At 53.1% G+C, this 19,749-nt stretch overlaps 1 protein-coding gene across 1 annotated transcript in view; it reads right to left on the reverse strand.

The window, feature by feature from the left end:
• Nucleotides 1-2,718: 2,718 nt before the first annotated feature.
• The window catches only part of LOC141998581 (uncharacterized), a 97,594-nt gene continuing 80,563 nt past the window's right edge, over nt 2,719-19,749 (reverse strand). The window contains exons 8-9 of the mRNA XM_074971452.1: nt 6,269-11,864; nt 2,719-5,382 (exon numbers count right to left, since the gene is read on the reverse strand). Coding sequence (XP_074827553.1) covers nt 11,024-11,864 — 841 coding nt within the window. The 3' untranslated portion in view covers nt 2,719-5,382; nt 6,269-11,023. The remainder of the gene's footprint in view (nt 5,383-6,268; nt 11,865-19,749) is intronic.

A 19,749-nucleotide genomic window follows, 5' to 3' on the forward strand; every position in this document is an offset into this window, starting at 1 on the left:
CCTCTTCCCCCCCCCCCCCCAATGTGTGGCTGTCCGAGCCCCCCGCCCCGCACACACCGGGGGCTGGCGGCAGCTTTCCCGGGCCCGGGGCAGGGAATCGCAGCCAGCTCCGCGGGGAGCAGCCCGGGGCCAAACCCGCCCCCTGCAGCCCGGGGGTGACGGGGGGGGCGGGTCTCTCTTACCTTCCCTCCGAGCGGGGCCCCCCGGGGCAGGGGCAGGGGCCGGGAAGGGGCCCTGGCCGGGCTGGGGGCTCTGCCCTGGGAGAGGCTCCCGGGGAGCAGCGGGCAGGGCCCGGCTGGAGACTCCCCTCTCCCGGCTGCAGCCCGGGCTCCGGGCTCCGGGCTCCCAGCACCAGCCGCCGGGGCTCGGGGATCTCGCCGGGAGCCTGAGTTGCTGCAGCGGCTGCGAGTCACTTCCTGCGGCCGGGCCTGAGCCCCGCGATCCTCCCCCCAGAGCCGCCCCCCAGCCGCTCCTGGGTCCTAGCGATCAACCCACCGCGCTGCAGGCCCCTGCCCCAGACCCTGCTTCTTATGTCACTAAGAGCCCTTCAGGGTTGACCGGAAGAGGGTGCATTGTTCTACGAGGGCAACCACGATCAGGCCTGACCAACTCACTCCTCCTCAGGCATGGCTTTCATAGTATTTATCCACAGTGGGTCATGGGAGGTCTCTAATACTGGTCCTCAGGATCACTGCAAGAAGTGTGGGCGGATGATCTTTAAGGAACTATGTGTATATACTGGAAACTGTTGTAAAGTCTGAATCCAGGCAGGGTTGACAAACAGGGTTTGCTGGACCAAGGGATATCTAGTCATCTCTCTCCCCCAGTTCACATGTAGATGAAGCATTGTAAGTCCTGTTTGCAAACACATTTGAAGTCCTGTTTGCATATTAGCAGTGGTTCTCAGCCAGGGGTAGTTGTACCCCTGGGGGTACACAGAGGTCTTCCAGGGGGTACATCAACTCATCTAGATATTTGCCTCGTTTTATAACAGGCTACATAAAAAGCACTAGCAAAGTCAGGACGAACTAAAATTTCATACAGACACTGACTTGTTTATTCAGGTCTATATACCAAACACTGAAATGTAAGTACAATATTTATATTCCAATTGATTTATTTTATAAAATGATGTGGTAAAAATGAGAAAGGAAGCAGTTGTTCAATAATAGGGTGGCTGCAATGCTTTTGTATTTTTCTGTTGGGTTTTGTAAGCAAGTTGTTTTGAAGTGAGGTGAAACATGGGGGTAGGCAAGACAAATCAGCCTCCTGAAACGGGTACAGTGGTCAGGAAAGGTTGAGAGCCACTGACATTTAGGACCAACAGAAAGAGCACACTGGAGAACCAACAATGGGGTCGGGGGGGGGGCACTTCAACGGTTTACTGGACACCTGGGGGAGAAGAACATCACCCTGCAATCCTTCAGGAAGCAAACAGGAGAGCGTGTTTTGCATTCATGGAAAGGGGGATCCCAGCAACGTTGGCTGGTGACCTTGGGAGAATGTTTTAGCCATGGATTACACTTGTTAATGTTAAACTCAGACTATATGAATCCTGTTATACCTGGTGTTTGACAAGTAACCTGTTGGTCTTATTGCTTCACTATCTCTTAACCTTAGTTGATAAACTCCTGTTTGTTTTCATTAAAATGCATATCTCAATGCTGTGATGTTATATTGGCACTGATCCTCAACTGAATCTAACAAGCTGGTATTGTCCCTTTGGGGATGACTTGCCTCAGCCTTTGAATTTGAGTGTCCAGTGAAGAGGGGCTGGACACTACAGAAGGACAATTCAGAGGAGTTCAAGGGCAAGGCTGCACCTAGTGTTAACCTGCCAGGCAAAGTAAGGACTGGCAGAGCCTTGGGGAGTTTGGGTGCAGAGCTGAAGGCTGGGGGTGACAGGAAACTGAGGCCTGTTAAGCAGAAGTACGTTTCCCTTGCACTGAGGCAGGGGGTAACAAGGAGATTCACAGTTTGGGGCACCCTGAGAAAACATCACAGCCGGAACCTGCAGTGTGTGGAGCTCAGGGATGGTGAAATAACACCGCCAAGGGGCTTAAAAAACCAAGCCACCTCCAATGCTGGGGATTCCACAAGCTCCCTTGGAAGCTATTCCAGAGCTTAAATATTCAGACTGTTAGAAAGTTTTCCTAATCTCTACCCTAAATCTCCCTCCTCGCAGCTTAACACTTTTACTTCTCGTCCTACCTTCAGTGGCCATGGAGCACAACTGATTCCCAGTCTCTATAACAGCCCGTAGCATGGCTACAGACCATCGCCAGTCTTCCTTTCTCAAGACTAATAGACCCATTTTTTTAAACCTTCCTCCACAGGTCGGGTTTTCTAAACCTTTGATCATTTTCTGTTGCTCTCCTCAGGACTCAATCCCATTTGTCCTCATCTTTCCTAAAGTGTGGTGCCCAGAACTGGACACAGGACTCCAGCTGAGGACTCCCCAGTGCCGAGCAGAGCGGGACAAAGACCTCCCGCAACTTACATACCACACTCACGTTAATACACCCCAGAATGATACCAGCCTTTTCCCCAGCTGTGTCAATGGGTGACAGCCAGACAGCGTCTGAGTGACTGCATTAAAGACCATTCCCCCTCCCCCCATTATTCAGTACAAGAGACACTGGAGGTTTGAGAAACTAAATTCTTCTTTATTCTTTTCAAACCAAGAAATAAAACCTAACCCCTCAACCCCCTCCCCATCCAACGCCCATCTCGGCAGGGTGCATTTCAGCCCGGGTTCAGCACATTGCTGCTCCAGCCACACACGTGCCCCAGGGAAAGAGGAACAAGTTAAAGCTGGTAGAAAAACACAATCCATGAGAGAGGCATTTGCCTGGCATCCTCCTCTCAGCAATGGGGAGATGCCGATCCCGCTCCACATCAGTTCTCTTGGGGCATCATTGGTAGTCCTTTAGAGTTCAAGGACGACTTCATCCAGCTCTCGTAGGACATTTCCTCTCTCTCTCTCTCTGTGGGACATGTGCAGTGAGTTCACAGTTCTCAGCCTCAGCTCTCTGGCTTGCAAGAGCAAACAGTGCCCTTTTAAGGCCCTGTACACCCACCCACCCTCTCCCTGTCCCGCTCCTGACTGTATCTCACATCTCTGCAGGGATCAGGCAGTAACTTCCTTACCCATTTCAGGGTATGTCTACACTGGCAAGGTTCTGTGCAGTAAAGTTACATCGCCGCTCAGAGAACGCTGAAGGGAAACCGCTGTTGTGTGTTCACACTGTCAGCTGCGTGCACAATAGCGTATTTACACTTGCGGTACGTGCATCGGTATTCGGCGGGTGCACTTTGGGCACCTATCCCAGAGAGCATCTCTCCCTCTTCTGCCGCTAAGTGTTGTGGGAAGGCGGAGGGGGTCGCGGGGCATCCTGGGTCCTGTCCCAATGCCCCGTGATGCATTGCTTCGCTTCCCAGCAATCCCTCTGCTTCCATCCACATTTGGCACCATCTTTCAACCGTTTGTTTACTGCACGCTCTGCCTCATCGGTCTGCAGGAATGAATCCTGCACTGCTGACCAATACACTGCTCGCTCTCACTAACACATCACGAGTGGCAGTGGACTTATTCCTTAAACTGCAAAGGCAAGAGGCGTCCGACATTGATCTCGCCACATGCAGTATCTATGACTTGCAATTGCCTATGGCATTTACGCAGGTGCTGACCACAGTGGAGCACCACCTTTGGGCTTGGGAAACAAGCACTGAGTGGCGGGATCACCTCGTCATGCATGTCTGGGATGACGAGCAGGGGTTGCAGAACTTTCGCATGAGGAAAGCCACATTCGTGGGACTGTGTGATGAGCTCGCCCCAGCCCTGTGGCACAAGGACACAAGAATGAGAGCTGCCCTGCCGTTGGAGAAGCGCGTGGCCATTGCACTGTGGAAGCTGGCAACTCCAGATTGCTACCGATCAGTCGCTAACCAGTTCAAAGTGGGAAGTCGACCGTTGGACTCATGTTGACGGAAGTGTGCAGGGCCATTAATCGCATCCTGCTATGAAAGACCGTGACTCTGGGCAACATGCATGTCATTGTGGCTGGCTTTGCACAAATGGGCTTCCCTAACTGCGGAGGGGGGATAGATGGCACACATATTCCAATACTGGCACCAGACCACCTAGCCTCCGAGAACATTAATAGGAAGGGGTATTTTTCCAGGCTCTTGTAGATCACCGTGGGCGTTTCACAGACATTAACGCAGGCTGGTCTGGAAAGGTGCATGACACACGCATCTTTCGGAACACTGGCCTGTTCAAGAAGCTGCAAGCAGGGACTTTCTTCCCAGACCAGAAGATCATCGTAGGGGAAGTTGAAATGCCCATTGTGATCCTAGGAGACCCTGCCTATCCCTTTATGCCGTGGCTTATGAAGTCATACACTGGGAACCTTTACAGCAGCCAGAAGCAGTTCAACAACAGGCTGAGCAAGTGCAGAATGACTGTTGAGTGTGCTTATGGCTGTTTAAAGGCCCACTGGTGCTGCCTGTATGGGAGGCTGGAGCTGGCCGATGACAATATTCCTATGCTTATAGCCGCGTTCTGTATGCTCCATAATATTTGTGAAGGGAAGGGTGAAAGTTTCACTCAGACTGGACCGTTGAGGCTCAGCACCTGAGGGCTCCATTTGAACAGCCAGAGACCAGGGCTATTACAGGGGCACAGCGCAGGGTCATAAGGATCAGGGAAGCCTGGAGGAAGCAATTTGAAGTTGAAAGCCACTAATCTTTGTTGCTATGTCCGGGAGTTCAATGCTTGTAATGCTAGGAGGTGATTGCGCTGTGGTGGATGGGGGAAGGGAGGGTCCCAGGAAGAAGTGGGGTCCCAGGACGGTTAAAGATTTGTGTATGTCCAGGTATCATATGCAACCTTGTTCTTTGGAGTAGAGTGCAACGGGTACTGTACTTCAGCAGAGCTACTCTGCAGAGGAACAGGTGTCGAATGCAGTGGTGCTGGGAGTCCGCAGGGCTGGACTGTGACAGGGCATGTGCGGAATGCAGCAGGTACTGCCTGGAGCCAGGATGTTGATAAGAGTGTGTTGGCAGTGTCGGGGGGGAGGAGCATGGGAAAGAGTTTTGCGACAGCAGCTGCAGGGGCGGATGGGAGCAGAGCTGCTCGTTTGCAGTCCTATGAGCACCTGCAGCATGTCCGCTTGGTGCTCCGTAACGTTTTTGAGCTGCTCCGTGGCTTCTTTCTGGCATGCCGCATTCTCCTTTTGGTCCCTCTTCTCGCTGTCCCACCATTCCTTCAATTCTTTTTTTTCTTGTTGTCTTCCCTATTTTTCTGTGGTCTCTTTCTAATCCTGTGCAGCCGTTCAGCCAGCGATAACGAAGAGGGAGGCTGGGCTCCCAAGGTCAGATCTGTGAAGCCAAAATGCACCATTTTACAGAAGCACTATTGTTTGCAACACAGAGAGCACCAAATCAGTGTTTAAAAACGCAGCCACTATTCACATACCTGTCACTGACTGGCTGACCCCAGGCAAGCACACATGAGCAACAAGACCCCCAAAATGGTGAGTAACCATAGGGGCATGGGAATTCAATGTTCCAGGACAGTACTGTGCAATGGGCACATGTAGGATGACCAGATGTCCTGATTTTATAGGGACAGTCCCGATTTTGGGGGCTTTTTCTTATATAGGCATCTATTATCCACCACCCCCGTCCCAATGTTTTACACTAGATATCTGGTCACCCTAGGCACGTGGCTCTTGGGGAGAGCCAGCACTGTAAGGGGGCATTAAAATCATTACTGTCGCCACATTTTCCACAGGCAGTCTTCATTATGGAAGATATCTTGCAGCTGAGGGTGACCAGGGAATCAAGGGAAGGTCTTCTCCAACACTGCGTCTTCTGCCCTGGCCCTTATGTGGCTTGCTTGTGTGCAGCAATGCCTCCCCCGCTCCCTTCCCCAGCGATGGCCGAGTGGCGCGGGAACGTTACCCTTAATGGGGCAAGAAACAAAGCAGCTCTGCCAAAGAACCTGCGGCAGCAGATTGCCCAGTATCTCCATGAGAGTTTCATGGAGATCTCTGAGGCAGATTCCCATGAAGTGAGGGAGTCCATCAACACCCTGTTCCGCCGCCCTTCCTAGGCATGTGGTGGTACGCGCATCGCACAGGTGCAGGGCAGCCTTCTGCAAATCCCTCCCGCAAGCTCAGCACACAGACACAAGACGGCCTTCTCCAGCCCTCCTACCCGCCAACAACTCACTTCAGCGATTCCCAAAATCAAAGCCACTTACCAGGGGCCTCCTGTCCTGTTTCCGCCTCACCAAACTCCAACCGCTGTGACTGGCTGGCCACCTCCGGGGTAGAGAAGAGCTCGTGGCTTCATGCATCTGTGAACAACGAGTCGTCCTCTGCCTCTGGGTCCCCCTACTGCACCACATCCCCGTCCATGATTTTCTCCTGGCTCAGTCCACTCTCGACTGTCCCCTGAGCCGCCAAAGTATCCGCAATGGTCTCTGCAGTGGAGGTGGGGTCGCCATCAAGTATCACATCCAGCTCTTTGTAGAACCGGCAGCTCATGGGCGCAGCACCAGAGCGGTGGTTTACCTCCCGCGCCTTGTGGTAGGCGTTCCGCAGCTCCTTCACTTTGACCCTGCACTGCAATGTGTCCCGATCATGGCCCCTTTCTGTCATGCATCGTGAAATCTGTTCATAGGTATCATAATTCCTACCGCTGGAGAGCAGGAGAGACTGGACAGTCTCCTCTCCCCAGATGCTGATGAGGTCAAGCAGCTCAGCATTGCTCTAAGGGGAGGGATCACCTGGTGCATGGAGCAGGCGTGGTCACCTGGATATATACGCTGAGACCACTGCATGCATCACCGAGCAAACAGGAAGGGGACTTTCAAAGTTCCCAAGGAATTTAAAGGGTAGGGCTGATGGTTGGTCACCTGAGGGCAGGGCAGTAGAGTTCAAACCGATGACCAGAGAGGTGAGAACAGGCGTTGTGGGACATGACTGGAGGCCAGTTGCAATGCTGTAATCGCCACGGTGTTTACACTGGCACCGCGGCGCTGTAGCCCGGCGCAGAAAGCTCTACGCCTCTCATCGGGGTGGATTTTTTACTGCACTGCAACTGCGCAGTTTCTGCACACAAAGTGGCTTGGCAGTGTGCGCACCTCTGCAGCTGGAGCGCAAAAAGCTGCTTTACTGCACAGAAACTTGCCAGTGTAGACAGACCCTTTGTCTCTAACTCTTGGAGTGCGTATCCAGCACTCGCCCTCATTGTTTTTGTGGCTAGATACTCGTCACTTTCATTGTTCTAAGAACAAGAAAAATCTCATGACAAAGGCTAGGGAAACGTGAAAAGAAAATCAGAAAGGACTATTTTGGAAAGTGATCATTTGTCTTTTGAAGTCCTCAATAAACCCGAGCTCCATCCTGTCAGAATAATTTAATATCAAAATACATGACAGAACAGCCTTCACCAAAAAGAGAAAAACCCACAATCCAAGGTGGCCTACAAACCACTTTCTCATTCATGAAGTGAAATCCCAGAGAATCTTAAGATTCAAAATCTGGAGAACAAATTTGCCCATTTCCTTCTGAACAGGCCAAACCTGCTTTACTCAGCACTGCTGCATTATTTGGCTCTGTTATTGACAAACGTTTTAAGCATCATCATCATAAAAGAAAGAGGAAAACAAGACAAACCTAACCAAAAACTTCCTGTCTACAAATGATCTGGATTTGGCTGGAAGAACTCCAGATGCCACTTTACCAATAGATGGAGGCTGGGATTTGTAGACCTGAATTTATGGGGGCTAGTTTGTTATGGCTCACCAGTGATCTGATTAGAAGAATTTAGGTTCGTGTCCCAGTTCAGGCTCCCAGGGGGTTAAAGAACACGGATAGTCTACATCAGGAGCAGACTCTTGGGGTGTGTGGCAAGGGCACTGACACCGAGGGCAATGCCAGAGTTTTAAGATCTTTATTAAAACAAGTGAAAAAGCAATCAAAGCTACAAGGCACAGAGTCACAAATAAGTAATAGAATTCTAAAGTTCCTGGTGGTAACATTCCTATTCTAAAGACTATTTAAGGTAGCATGTTCACACCCTTCCCTGAAGACCGGGTAGCAGGAGACAGAGGACCAGTCTTGTCTCTGGCATGCCCGATAGATTTGATGGTCTAGGTCTGGGATGGCCAACCTGAGCCTGAGAAGGAGCCAGAATTTACCAATGTACATTGCCAAAGAGCTACAGTAACGTCAGCAGCCCCCCAACAGCTCCACACCCCCACACACCCCCCACTCCCAGGTCAGCTGTTTCATGGCATGCAGGAGGCTTGGGGGGAGGGAGTGGGAGGAGCAAGGGCATGGCAGGCTCAGGGGAGGGGTTGGGAAGGGGTGGAGTGTGGGCAGGGTCTGTGGAAGAGCCAGGGGTTGAGCAGTGAGCACCCACCGGCACACTGTAAAGTTGGCACCTGTAGCTCCAGTCCCGGAGTCAGTGGCTGTACAAGGAGTCGCATATTAAATTCTGAAGAGCTGCATGTGGCTCCGGAGCCCCAGGTTGGCCGCCCCTGGTCTAGGTGGAGGTCAGGACTGGATGATGAGTAGCTACGTTGCCAAGCTGAGCGGATAGCGTAATAGAAGGTATAAAGAGTGACGAACGAGTGACCCCTCGGCATGGTTGTTTGCCCTTTTATAGGGTCCTCACAATGGCATGAATATTCATAGCCGTGCCCAATCTTCCATGACCAAATCTTATTTCCTCACCCAGATAAATCTTCAGGTACACTTATTCTATAGGCTAAAATATTGTGACATATTCATACATAAATTCATACATGTTAATATTGATTATCTCATCCCTGAAGCCATTAACTTTGACATTAATCATAACTTCCATGTTCTGCTGCGGTGCACCCTGTGGTTACCGCTCTGTTCCAAACTTAAGGGAAACACCTACGGTTCTTCATGTGATTCTCCATTCAGTTCCCCCAGAGACAAAGGGGTAGCCAATAGGACATTTATCTATGCCAAAGGTTGCAATCACTTATCCTAACTGACTCAAGCTAAAATTCCTCTTACAGGATACAGGCCTGTAGGCTCCTTTGCATTACAGCCAGCTATTCTGAGTAATATACACTGAGATCCGGTATAAACCAAACTCCCCGAAGATAACAATATAATCAATCAAATCAATGAAGAAAGCACTCTAGGCAATATAGCAAGCTAGCAAACTAACCTCATGGGCTACAGATTTAAGCTCAAACTGTGCTTTGGGGTTCACTTGAATGTCCCCTTCAGGAATGTGACATTTTCTTCTCCAGCCCTCAGGGGCCTGATTGAGGATCAAAGAAATCAAAGCGTGAGTCATAAGCATGGTGGGAAAGGACACACATGAAGGTGGAGGGGTAGAAAGGGAAAGGGATAAACTCTCCACAACTTGGGCAGAGAAGATGTGTGAGGTTGCTGGGTGAGGAGGGAATCCCCGGACTCAACCCATCCCTATCAAACAACACAGAAGGTAAAACACCACGTTATTTTACTAGCCCTGCTCCCGCTTTTTTAGACTCTATTGAATGCTGGTGTATAAGGAAGAAACAGCACAAAAAATCAAATGCTTTTCAGCATAACCAGGAGCAATGTGAGGATGTCTGGGAATGAGACAATCTCACTGCAAAGGGGACACTTAGTGACTCTAACAATCACTTTGCTAATGGGGGATTGGAATAAACCGCTAAGGGTCAGTCTAGACTAGCAAAAGGGTGGAGAAACAAAGGAGACGCACTAGCTAATCTCAACCACTTTTCCTGCCCTAGATAGACACTCAGAGGATGATATCATCACTACTAAATTATTCCCTCCCTGGAAGGCACAGATTTGTCTCAGGTCACCCCGCAACCTGCTGGCAGAGTTGGGAACAGAGCTTACGTCTCCTGAGTCCTAGGCCAGTGCTCTATCTACTAGGCAACACTGCTTCTCTCTCAGAGGCTGATGCTGCTGTAGCAGACGTGGGAAATCCAGACTTCCAAGAAAAGACTCTGTGGAAATCAGTCTCTGCTAATGCTGCTGTCTGAATGCAGAGGGGGCAGGGAGAAGGGGCAGATGGGGAGAGTGATGAGAGGCAGCACCTTGCTACCCCTGTGCTCTCCCTCGCCTCTTATCCCATCATCCCCAAACACTCGATAGCCCAGCACCCAGCTCCACCAGCCTCAACCATTCAATCCCCAGTTTCCTCCCCATAACCCATCGCCCTGGTCCCTTAATGGTTGATCCCCCAGAGACCAGCGCCCTGGGGGATTCAGGGAGGGGAGGAGTTACCAGCCCCCTGGGACATTCCCCCTGCAGGGAACAGCTCCAGGTCAGTGGGGGAGCCCACCCCAGGGACTGGTGGAAGATGGGGAGTGGGGACAGGTGTCTAGAGTGAAGGTGGGGCCTGGCACAAGTGTCCTTCTCAACTCCATGGCAGGGGGATCCTGGCTGGGAGGGGAAGGGAGAGAGGGAAAACTTCAGCCAGGCAGAGGGAGCCTCTGGAGGAGTTTCTCTCTCTCTGTTCCTCCACCTGTGGCCCATCAGCTCAGCAGCCAGGGCTGCAGCAGGGAGGAGGGGCTGATGGGGGCTTCTCCTCCTCTGCCTGGGGTTTGCTTAGACCAGGCAGAGCCAGAAGGTCACTGACCAGCTGCTGCTCGGCTGCTGCTGTGTCCTCACCCCAGCGATGGGCAGCTGGGTCCTTCGGAGCTAAATGCCCCTGATGTGTGTGGGAACGAGGAAATGGGTTGGTCACCATGGCCAGCCCCAGTCAGGGCCCTGAGAGAATTTCCCTGCTGTGTGGAGGAGTCTGAGATTTCCAACATGGTGTTAGCTCCACTTGGAGCATTTTCCACACTGAGAACATCTCAGAGGTTTCTTCTCTGTGTGGATTTGCGGATGCCTAATACTCTGGGAGAACCAAATGAACCTTCCCCAACATTCAAGGTCTCTCTGTTGTGTGGATCACTGAAGTGTGAAGTCAAATTGAATCTTTTCCTTCAATCAAGCTATTCCTAGGGTGTCTCACCCTTGTGTATTCTCTGATGTTTGGTGAGCTCTGAGCTCTTACTGAAGCTTTTCCCACAGTCAAGGCATTTATAAGGTCTCCCTCCTGTGTGGATTCTTTCATGTTTAATAAGGTATGAGCGCAGACAGAAAGTTTTCCCACAGTCCAAGCATTTATGGGGTTTCTCTCCTGTGTGGGTTTTCTCATGTGCATTAAGGTTTGATTTGAAACGGAAAGCTTTCCCACAGTCCAAGCATTCATGCGGTTTCTCTCCTGTGTGGGTTTTCTGATGTGTAGTAAGGGTTGATTTCAAATTGAAACTTGTCCCACACTCAGGGCATTTATAGGGTTTTTCTCCTGTGTGGATTCTGATATGATTAGTAAGGGCTGAACTTGCAATAAAACCTTTCCCACACTCAAGGCATTTATAGGGTCTTTCTCCCGTGTGGGTTCTCTCATGAGTTAAAAGTGCTGAGCTCTGACTAAAACCTTTCCCACATTCAAAGCATTCATAGGGTCTCTCTCCAGTGTGGGTTCTCTCATGTGTAATAAGCGTTGCACTCTGACTAAAACCTTTCCCACACTCAAGGCATTTATAAGGTCTCTCTCCCGTGTGGGTTCGCTGATGTGTAATAAGCGTTGCACTCTGACTAAAACTGTTCCCACACTCACAACATTTAAAGGGTCTCTCTCCTGTGTGCACTCTCTCTTGTAGAATAAGTTGTGTCTTCTGAATTAAGATTTTTCCAGAGTCCAAGCATTCATAGGGCTTCTCTCCTGTGTGGGTTTTCTGATGCGTAAGAAGGCTTGCACTGAAACTGAATCTTTTCCCACAGTCAAGACATTTGCAGGGTTTCTCTTCATTGTGACTTGTCTGCTTGACTGTGGTTTCCTTGGGAGCCTTGCATCCTCCGCCACGTTCAGTGGATTTATCCAGTTTCGTCCTGGGATAGTTTCCCAGCTGTATCTCTGATCTGTGTCGATCTCCCCAGGCATTTCCCTGCTCCAAGCACTGGGAAAAATTCCCTTCGGCTCTTCTCAAAAACCTCTCCTGCGGTTCCACTTTCTCAGGACCTTCCTGCTGCTGAATCTCCTCCTTGTTCTCACTCACTGTCCTATCACCTGCTGGGAGAGAGAGAATCCAGACAGGAGTCACTGCCTGTGCCCGGGAGAAAGGACAGAAAGGGGAATAGCAAAGAGGGAAAACACAACACAGTGACTGTTGGGGAGCTGGAGACATTGGATTTTGCCTCCACATCCCACCCCAACACTCCCAGGGAAGCAATGTCAGGGAGGAAATTCCTGACAGCTAACAGGATGGGTGAGAAGTCGTGAATGATCTTTGCCTTGATGCTATGACACCTACTGACTGCAGCCCTGACCTGGGTGAGATGGGGCAGAACTGAGGGCTATTGGTCACAGCAAGTTTTTGGGAGTCCCAGCTTTTTCCTTCACTCACCAGATGTTTATCTGTTTCCCTTATTCCTCACCTGTGCGGGTGCCTCTCGGGCTCTCTCTTTGCTCGGTGGCTTGGAGATCCGGGACCCATGGCTCTTCCCCTCTTTCCAGCTGGACAATCAAGTCAGGTTTGGGAATGGGGAATCCTGGTCAGCGGTGAAATCAGGCAAAGTCAGGGTGTATGGAGTCTTGGTAGAGTATTTGTCACATGGAACATTCCCTGAGTTTAACCCAACCCTACATGGGATTGTAGCAGCTCAGACCCCCTGGGAGCAGCAGACATGTGGGAGGTAGGGGGGTGCTGCCACTCCCTCACTAGGAGTTCTCAGTGTAGATGCGCTCTGGGGACTCGCTGACACACACACAGTTCGGGTGTTAAACTCCTGTCTATTTCCAAGCCATGGATGGAGCTAGTCCCAGGAAGGAAGGTGAATGGTGTGTGAAGGAGAAATAATACAGAGAGGGCAATACCCTGCTTCTGGCCCCTTGAAAGCTGGAGAGATGGGAATGAATTAGCCTGTCCATTAGGTTTCTGAATCCCCTGTTCCCTAGAATGGGGTGTGGAGATAAAGGGTCTCTCACACTGAAGCTGTGGATTATGCGACCCTCCCCCTCCAATTTAACTCACCAGGGAAGAATCTGACTAAAGTCAGATATGCATATCCCACAGCTTCTAATAACTGAGGGGACGGGTATCGCTTACCCAGCGAGGTCACTGTCTCATAATTCTCCTGCATGACGTCCCTGTAGAAGGCTCTCTGAGCGGGGTCCAGCAGAGCCCCCTGCCCCTCGGTGAAATACACAGCCACCTCCTCGAAGGTCACCAGCATCTGAAACGTCAGTTCCCACACTCAGCGCCTGCTGCCCCAGCCACAATCCCACTATTCATGGGGGAGGAGGCCCAGAAAAGCAAAATCCCACCCCCACCTGGCTCAGAGCAGCCAGGAGTCTTCAGGGGGTGGGGAGAAGGTAAGAGCTCCTTGTCCCTCCCAGCAGACGGAGCAGGGCAGCGTCTTCTTATTTCCCACACGCCTGCCAGCCACAGGCTGATAGGGGAAGCAGAGCTCTGAGCAGAAGACAGGGACAGTCATTCTGACAGCTTCCCTTTCGAATTTCAAAGCAACTTTTGGCCAGTGGGTTCAGGCTCCAGTACTGGGAGTCTGGTCAGTTTTCCCAGCCCTGCCCAGGTTTTGTTTTTGTTTTTTGTTTTTTTCCCCCTGTTTCAGAAATGGGAGGATGTTCCCAGCATCTGAAAATGGTTCTGTTCAGAAAATCAGGCTCCAAATTGAACGTGTCCCAGCACGTTTATCACACCCTGTTCCCTCCCTGTCTCCCCCTGGGGGTTTCTTGCCCCTCCTCCTCCACAACAAACCCCGTACAGCTCCCTGAAAATCCCCTACCTGAGCTGGCTCCATCACAGCCATTTGCCTTCCTTGTCCCCTGGAAGACGGGACAATCTGGAGTGAAAAGTGGTCGTGATTCCTCAGCCTGTCAGAGCGAGAGGGGCGATGGGGGAGGTTTCAGAAGAGGCTTGAGTCCATTTCACACCACGATTCCCCCCAGGCTCCCTCCCTGCAGACAGACGCTCTGGACTCTGCCATGCTGGGAAAACCATCAGTCACTTTATCACAACACAGACCCAGCCCCTCCCACCAGCACTGAACCCCCTGAGACACTTTTAAACCCTCCCAGGGACAGAGTCACTAAGACAAAGGCTAGAAAAGAGCAGAATCAAAGGAGCCACTTTGGGGGATTCCCCCTGACATTGGCCCCGAGGGCAGGGCACTGCCGGGACTCGGCCGGGGCAGGACCTGGCTTTTCCTCTGTCAGCTCCTTCACTTGTTCCCAGGAGAGTCAGGCTGCCCAGTGGGATGCAGGGAATGGATCCGGGCAGGCCTGGGAGCTGGGATCCTCCCTCCCCACTTCTTGCTCCTGCTGTCCCTTTTGGTTTCACCATTCCCCTTCCTGTCTCCTTCCTTCTCCGCTCTGCCTGGGAGAACTGGGGTCTGTCCCGTTCCCATGGGCACTCGCCCTCCAGTGTGAGCCTGGCTGTGTCATTGAAGGCAGCAGCTCTGGGACCCGCAGACTCACATGGAGCCCCTGCCCCTCCCGTACAAACTCAGCTGCAGGTCCCTGAAAGGGGCCCTTTGTTCAGAGTCGCTTTCCTGCCCGGCCCCAGCCCTGTCCCCGGGGTCTCTCCCAGTCACCTGCAGCTCAGGGGCTGGCGTGGGCAGAGCCCGGGGCTGCCCCAGGGGGCTGACTCCAGCCGCTGGAGAAAGTGTCCATCTGGGCTGGGCACAGAGGGGGCGTTAATGAAGGTTTGTCCCTGGCACAGACCCCGCTGGGGAGCAGCAGTTTCACAGTCTGGGCTCTCAGGCAGAGGAGGCAGCAGTGTCTGACCCAGGGAGCTCAATTCAAGGGCTCTAATATCAGGTGGAGAGAGAGACACGCACCCGCCCCCTCCTCTCCCTGAGCAATAACCGGAGCCCTCTGGTGGCTGCAGCTAATGTCTGCGCCTCCCTGTCCTGGCCCTGCAGCCCCCAGGGACAGGCAGGCAGAGGCTGATCCCATGGGCCCATCCGCGCTCCCCACCCGCCAGCGTCAGCAGTGACTCCGGTCTCACACCGGTGTGGCCGAGATCTGAATCCTGCCCGGAAATGGGGAGCCCCGAACCCTCAGGAGACAGACCCCAAAATCATGAGTGTGTCTGAAAATCATAAATTGGGAGCAGGGTGTCTGTGTGTGTGTGTGTGTGTGCAGGGAGGGCGTCTGGATATTTGCCTTGTAGCTTCTGAGCCCGTAGGTGGAAGCCCCCTCCTCCAAAGCTTCATTGACTAGTTGCGCTGCAGGAATTCCCGTCTGGCTGGTGGGTCCGGCAGCCCCTCCCCCTCTCCTGCCCCATGGGGTGGGGGAGCTGCCCTTGTATCTCTCCCTCTCCCCGACCCCTCTCTTCTCCAGCCAGTCTGCTCTTGCTCTCAGTCTCCCCCCAGCCCCCCCTCATCCCCCCTTTCCTTCGCAGTGACCCCCCCCAGAGTTTCCTTCTATTGCAGCCCTGTTCCCATCCGCCCCACAAGTCTCCCCTGATTGCCCTGCATCGCCCCATCCCCCCTTCAGCCACCCCCGCCCCCATCCCATCCTGCTCCCTGCATCCCCCTTCACCTCCGTCCTGCCCCATCACACAGCCCTTCCCACCTGTAAGTCTCCTCTTGTCCTCCCACGCCCGGTCCCTCTTCAGACCCCTCCCGGCTGCGCCCGCCCAGGTGTGTCTGTCCCGGCCCGGCCGGGCTCCCCCCGCCCCGCACACACCGGGGGCTGGCGGCAGCTTTCCCGGGCCCGGGGCAGGGAATCGCAGCCAGCTCCGCGTGGAGCAGCCCGGGGCCAAACCCGCCCCCTGCAGCCCGGGGGTGACGGGGGGGCGGGTCTCTCTTACCTTCCCTCCGAGCAGGGCCCCCCGGGGCCGGGGCCGGGAAGGGGCCCTGGCCGGGCTGGGGGCTCTGCCCTGGGAGAGGCTCCCGGGGAGCAGCGGGCAGGGCCCGGCTGGAGGTTCCCTTCTCCCGGCTGCAGCCCGGGCTCCGGGCTCCCAGCACCAGCCGCCGGGGCTCGGGGATCTCGCCGGGAGCCTGGGGTCCAAGGGTCACTGCAGCGTCTGCGAGTTCCTTCCTGCTACCCGGGAATGAGTGACCCTAGTATTGCTCCCACCCAGCTGCTCCTGGGTCCTAGCGATATCCCATGCTCTGCGCTTTGCCTCTCTGTGTCTGGCTTCTGTTACACTCATAGACTTTAAGGTCAGAAGGGCCCATCAGGATCATCTAGCCCAGGGGTTCTCACGACCAAATTTTTGATGGCCTCAGAGTGCAGCCAGCAGCTTTTGGGGTGGGTGCTCTGATGGTTTTTCCTAAAATACGTAATTACCTTTAGGAAAAACCAATAAATATGCACAGAGGTAAGTGGGGGGGGGGGAACAGTGGTAAACTTTCCTGGTTTATACACTGCCCTGTGGAATGGAATAGCAGAAGGATCTGAGTCCTCGCTCCCACTCCTTATACTCAGAGGCCTGCCTGACCTCGAGGGCTCTCCTTCCACTCTCCTGTGTAGCAGAGTCCTTGTAATCCTTGCTACCCGGGGTTCTTTCAACCCAAAGCTCTTGGTAACTTTTACTCTGTGCGAGGTGGTGTCAGGAAATAAATCAGGGGAGACACGGCCCTCCGACCGATAGACGGCTGGCACAAACAGGACAACACAAGAGTGCTTGCACTTAAAGCTAAACTTTACTTAGTCTCAGGCACTAACACACGTCCGCAAAAGGTTTGTAAAACACCCCCAACCCTCGATAATTACCAGAGCTGAGTGTGGCTCTCGAATGGCACAGCGGCAGGCTTCTGGTGGTGGCCAAATCTTCCATCTGCCGGTGGGGACTGCAAGATGTATCCAGAGGGAGAGTCCAAAAAGAGTCCAACTACCTCAAACTTTCCCCCCTTATTTATACATTAGTCATAGAATGACATGTCCCTTAAAGAAAACTTGTTAAGTAAGTAGTTTCAATAGTCAAGCAAGAGGTTCCTTCTGATTATTGATTAACCAGGTGCGGGTTTTTCCAGAGTTTGCAGCCTTGAGGCCCCAATAGACATTCCTGGGGCACATCCTGCTCTTCGAAAATGCATGTATCAGCCACTTCAACACAATTCTTATCAGGAAGGACACTGGGTCAAGCTGCCCTTTCTGTGGCACCCAAAACTCCCCCCTCCCCTCCTGCCTAGGTCAAACTGAGAGTGCTGAATGGCCAATTTACAGCCTGCTGACTTGGCTGCTTTTAGCAATAAGTCATAGTGGTTTCAGGCACTTTACTGGTTTGCCAAAGTCTCCCCGTACACCCTGACAAGGCTGGGCCCAGGATTCCTGAGGGGCTCGACACCAAACCTTGTGATCACTCAGGACAGGGGCTAGGCTGTCCCCACTCTGGGGTACTTTCTCCGCTCTCCCTTTTCCGTGACCATTGTATATAGTTCAGAACAAATGCAATTTATTAAACAGCAGCTAATAAAAAAATTCAGGAAAAAATGGGAAAGGTTAAAGGAAAACATGTCACCCCGCTCTGTGGGATGAACCACAAACAGCGTCTCTGAGATGCCAGGGCAGTTCACAGGCTGTTCCTCACATGTCCCAGGCCTCCTGCCCAGGCCCTGGCTGTGCTGCAGGGATGCTGTGGGTCGGACATGTGCTCTGGTGGTGGCCTCACACCCTCAGGCTCTAGGTGACAGGACCCTTCTTCCCAGTGTCCCCCCCACCCCCATTGGAGATAAGATCCCCCTCCCAGTCCAGCCTGCAAGGCCTCTTGGTTGGGGGCGTCTTCCTGCACCGGGCCCTCTGCCCACATCCCCCTCGCTCTCCCCAGCTGCTCACCGCACCCAGCTCCGGACTGCTCCAGCCCCAGCTCCCCTCTGCCTCAGCGCTGCTACTGCTCTGCCTCCAGCTCAGCTCCCTGGGCTGCGCCTCCCTGCTTCTGGCTGGTGCTGCTCTGCTCCCAGCCCAGCTCTGCTCTCTCCTTAGCGCCTCCCACCCTGCTCTGGTCCCGCCACCTCCAGCTGACACAGAGGACAGGACCCCGGGCTCCTGACTCCCTCATGGGCCTGCCTGCCCTGCAAATGAGGCTGACCTGGAGCATTGGCCCCTGCCCATTGTCAGTCTCCGAATCTTGATTTCTCATTAGCCCTTCCCCTTTCTTTTGGAAGTAGGAGAGAGCCAACCATACCCCCCTCCCACTAAATTTCAGTAAGGGGCTCACTGTCCCCTTACCCATAGACAAATCAACATCCCCCTCCCCAATATTTGGGAGGGAGGGATAGCTCAGTGGTTTGAGCATTGGCTTGCTAAACCTAGCGATATGAGTTCAATCCTTGAGGGGGCCATTTAGGGATCTGGGGCAAAAATTGGGGATTTGTCTTGCTTTGAGCAAGGGGTTGGGCTAGATGACCTCCTGAGAACCCTTCTAACCCTGAGATTCTATGATTTATTTATTGCTAGCTAGTAAGGCTGCTGCTGTGAAAAGTGATATTTGCATGCTTGTTTACATTTTTCACAGCCTCTCAGCTAGCTACATGGGTGGCCAACTTGGTAATATTTAAAAGTCAGACACTCCAGCAGGAGTGCCAGAACCTCCCCGCCCCGCCTCTTCCCCCAGAGTTGCTCTGACACTTTTTCCTAAAATACTCAATTACTTTTAGGAGAATGTGCAATAAATATGCACACAGGTAAGCGGGGGAATGGTCTCGCTATTGTGAGGAACTTTCCTGGCTTGTGCATGGCCCCGGTGGAATTGGCTAGCGAAAGGATCTGAGTCCTTGCCCCCTCCCCCTCTACCAGAGACCTGCTTGACCTCGAGGGTCTCCCTTCCACTCTCCTGTGTGGCAGAGTCCTTGTAAGCCCTCAAGGCTGGGCCCAGGATTGCTGCGGGACTCGACCCCCAATCTTGTTTTGGTCACTCAGGACAGGGGTTAGGGATATCCCAAATCCAGGGTTCTCTCTCCAAACTGGATGCTTCAGTGTCCTCTTCCCTGACCATTTCATAGAGTTCAGAACAAATACAATTTATTAAACAGCAACTAATAAAAAAAATTAAGGGAAAAAAGGGAAAGGTTAAAGGAAAACATGTCACCCCGCTCTGTGGGCACAGGGGAAGCACAAACTGCCATCTCTGGAATATAAGGGCAGTTCAGTCCTCACAAGTCCCAGGCCTCCCTCCCAGGCCCTGGCTGTGCTGCAGGGATGATGCAGGTCAGATGCACGCTCTAGCATGGGCTACATGCTCTCAGGCTCTAGGTGGCAGAACCCTCTTTCCAGCAAACCCCCTCCCCCCTGTCGGGGTTATGACTCCATCCCCAAGTGTCGCCTGCAAGGCCTCTTGGCTGGTGGTGTCTCCCTGCACTGGGCCCTCTGCCCAGGGTCACCCCTCACTCTCCCCAGCTGCTCACCGCCCCCGGCTCCGGACTCATCCAGCCCCAGCTCTTCTCTCCCTCAGTGTTGCTGCTGCTCTGCCTCCAGCCCAGCCCCCCACTCAGAGTTTCTCTCTATTGCAGCCCTGTTCCCACCTGCCCCATAAGCCTCCCCTGATTCCCCTGCATTGCCCCAACCTCCCTTCAGCACCCCCATCCCCTTCACCCCCTCCTGCCCTCTGATACATTCCTGTTCCCCCCTTATCTGCCCCATCATCCCTTCAGTATACCCCATGCCCACATCCCATCCTGCCCCCTGCATACCCCTCCTTCCCTTCATGCGTCC

Source organism: Natator depressus, chromosome 14 (assembly GCF_965152275.1).
Source record: "Natator depressus isolate rNatDep1 chromosome 14, rNatDep2.hap1, whole genome shotgun sequence".
NCBI lineage: Eukaryota > Metazoa > Chordata > Testudines > Cheloniidae > Natator > Natator depressus.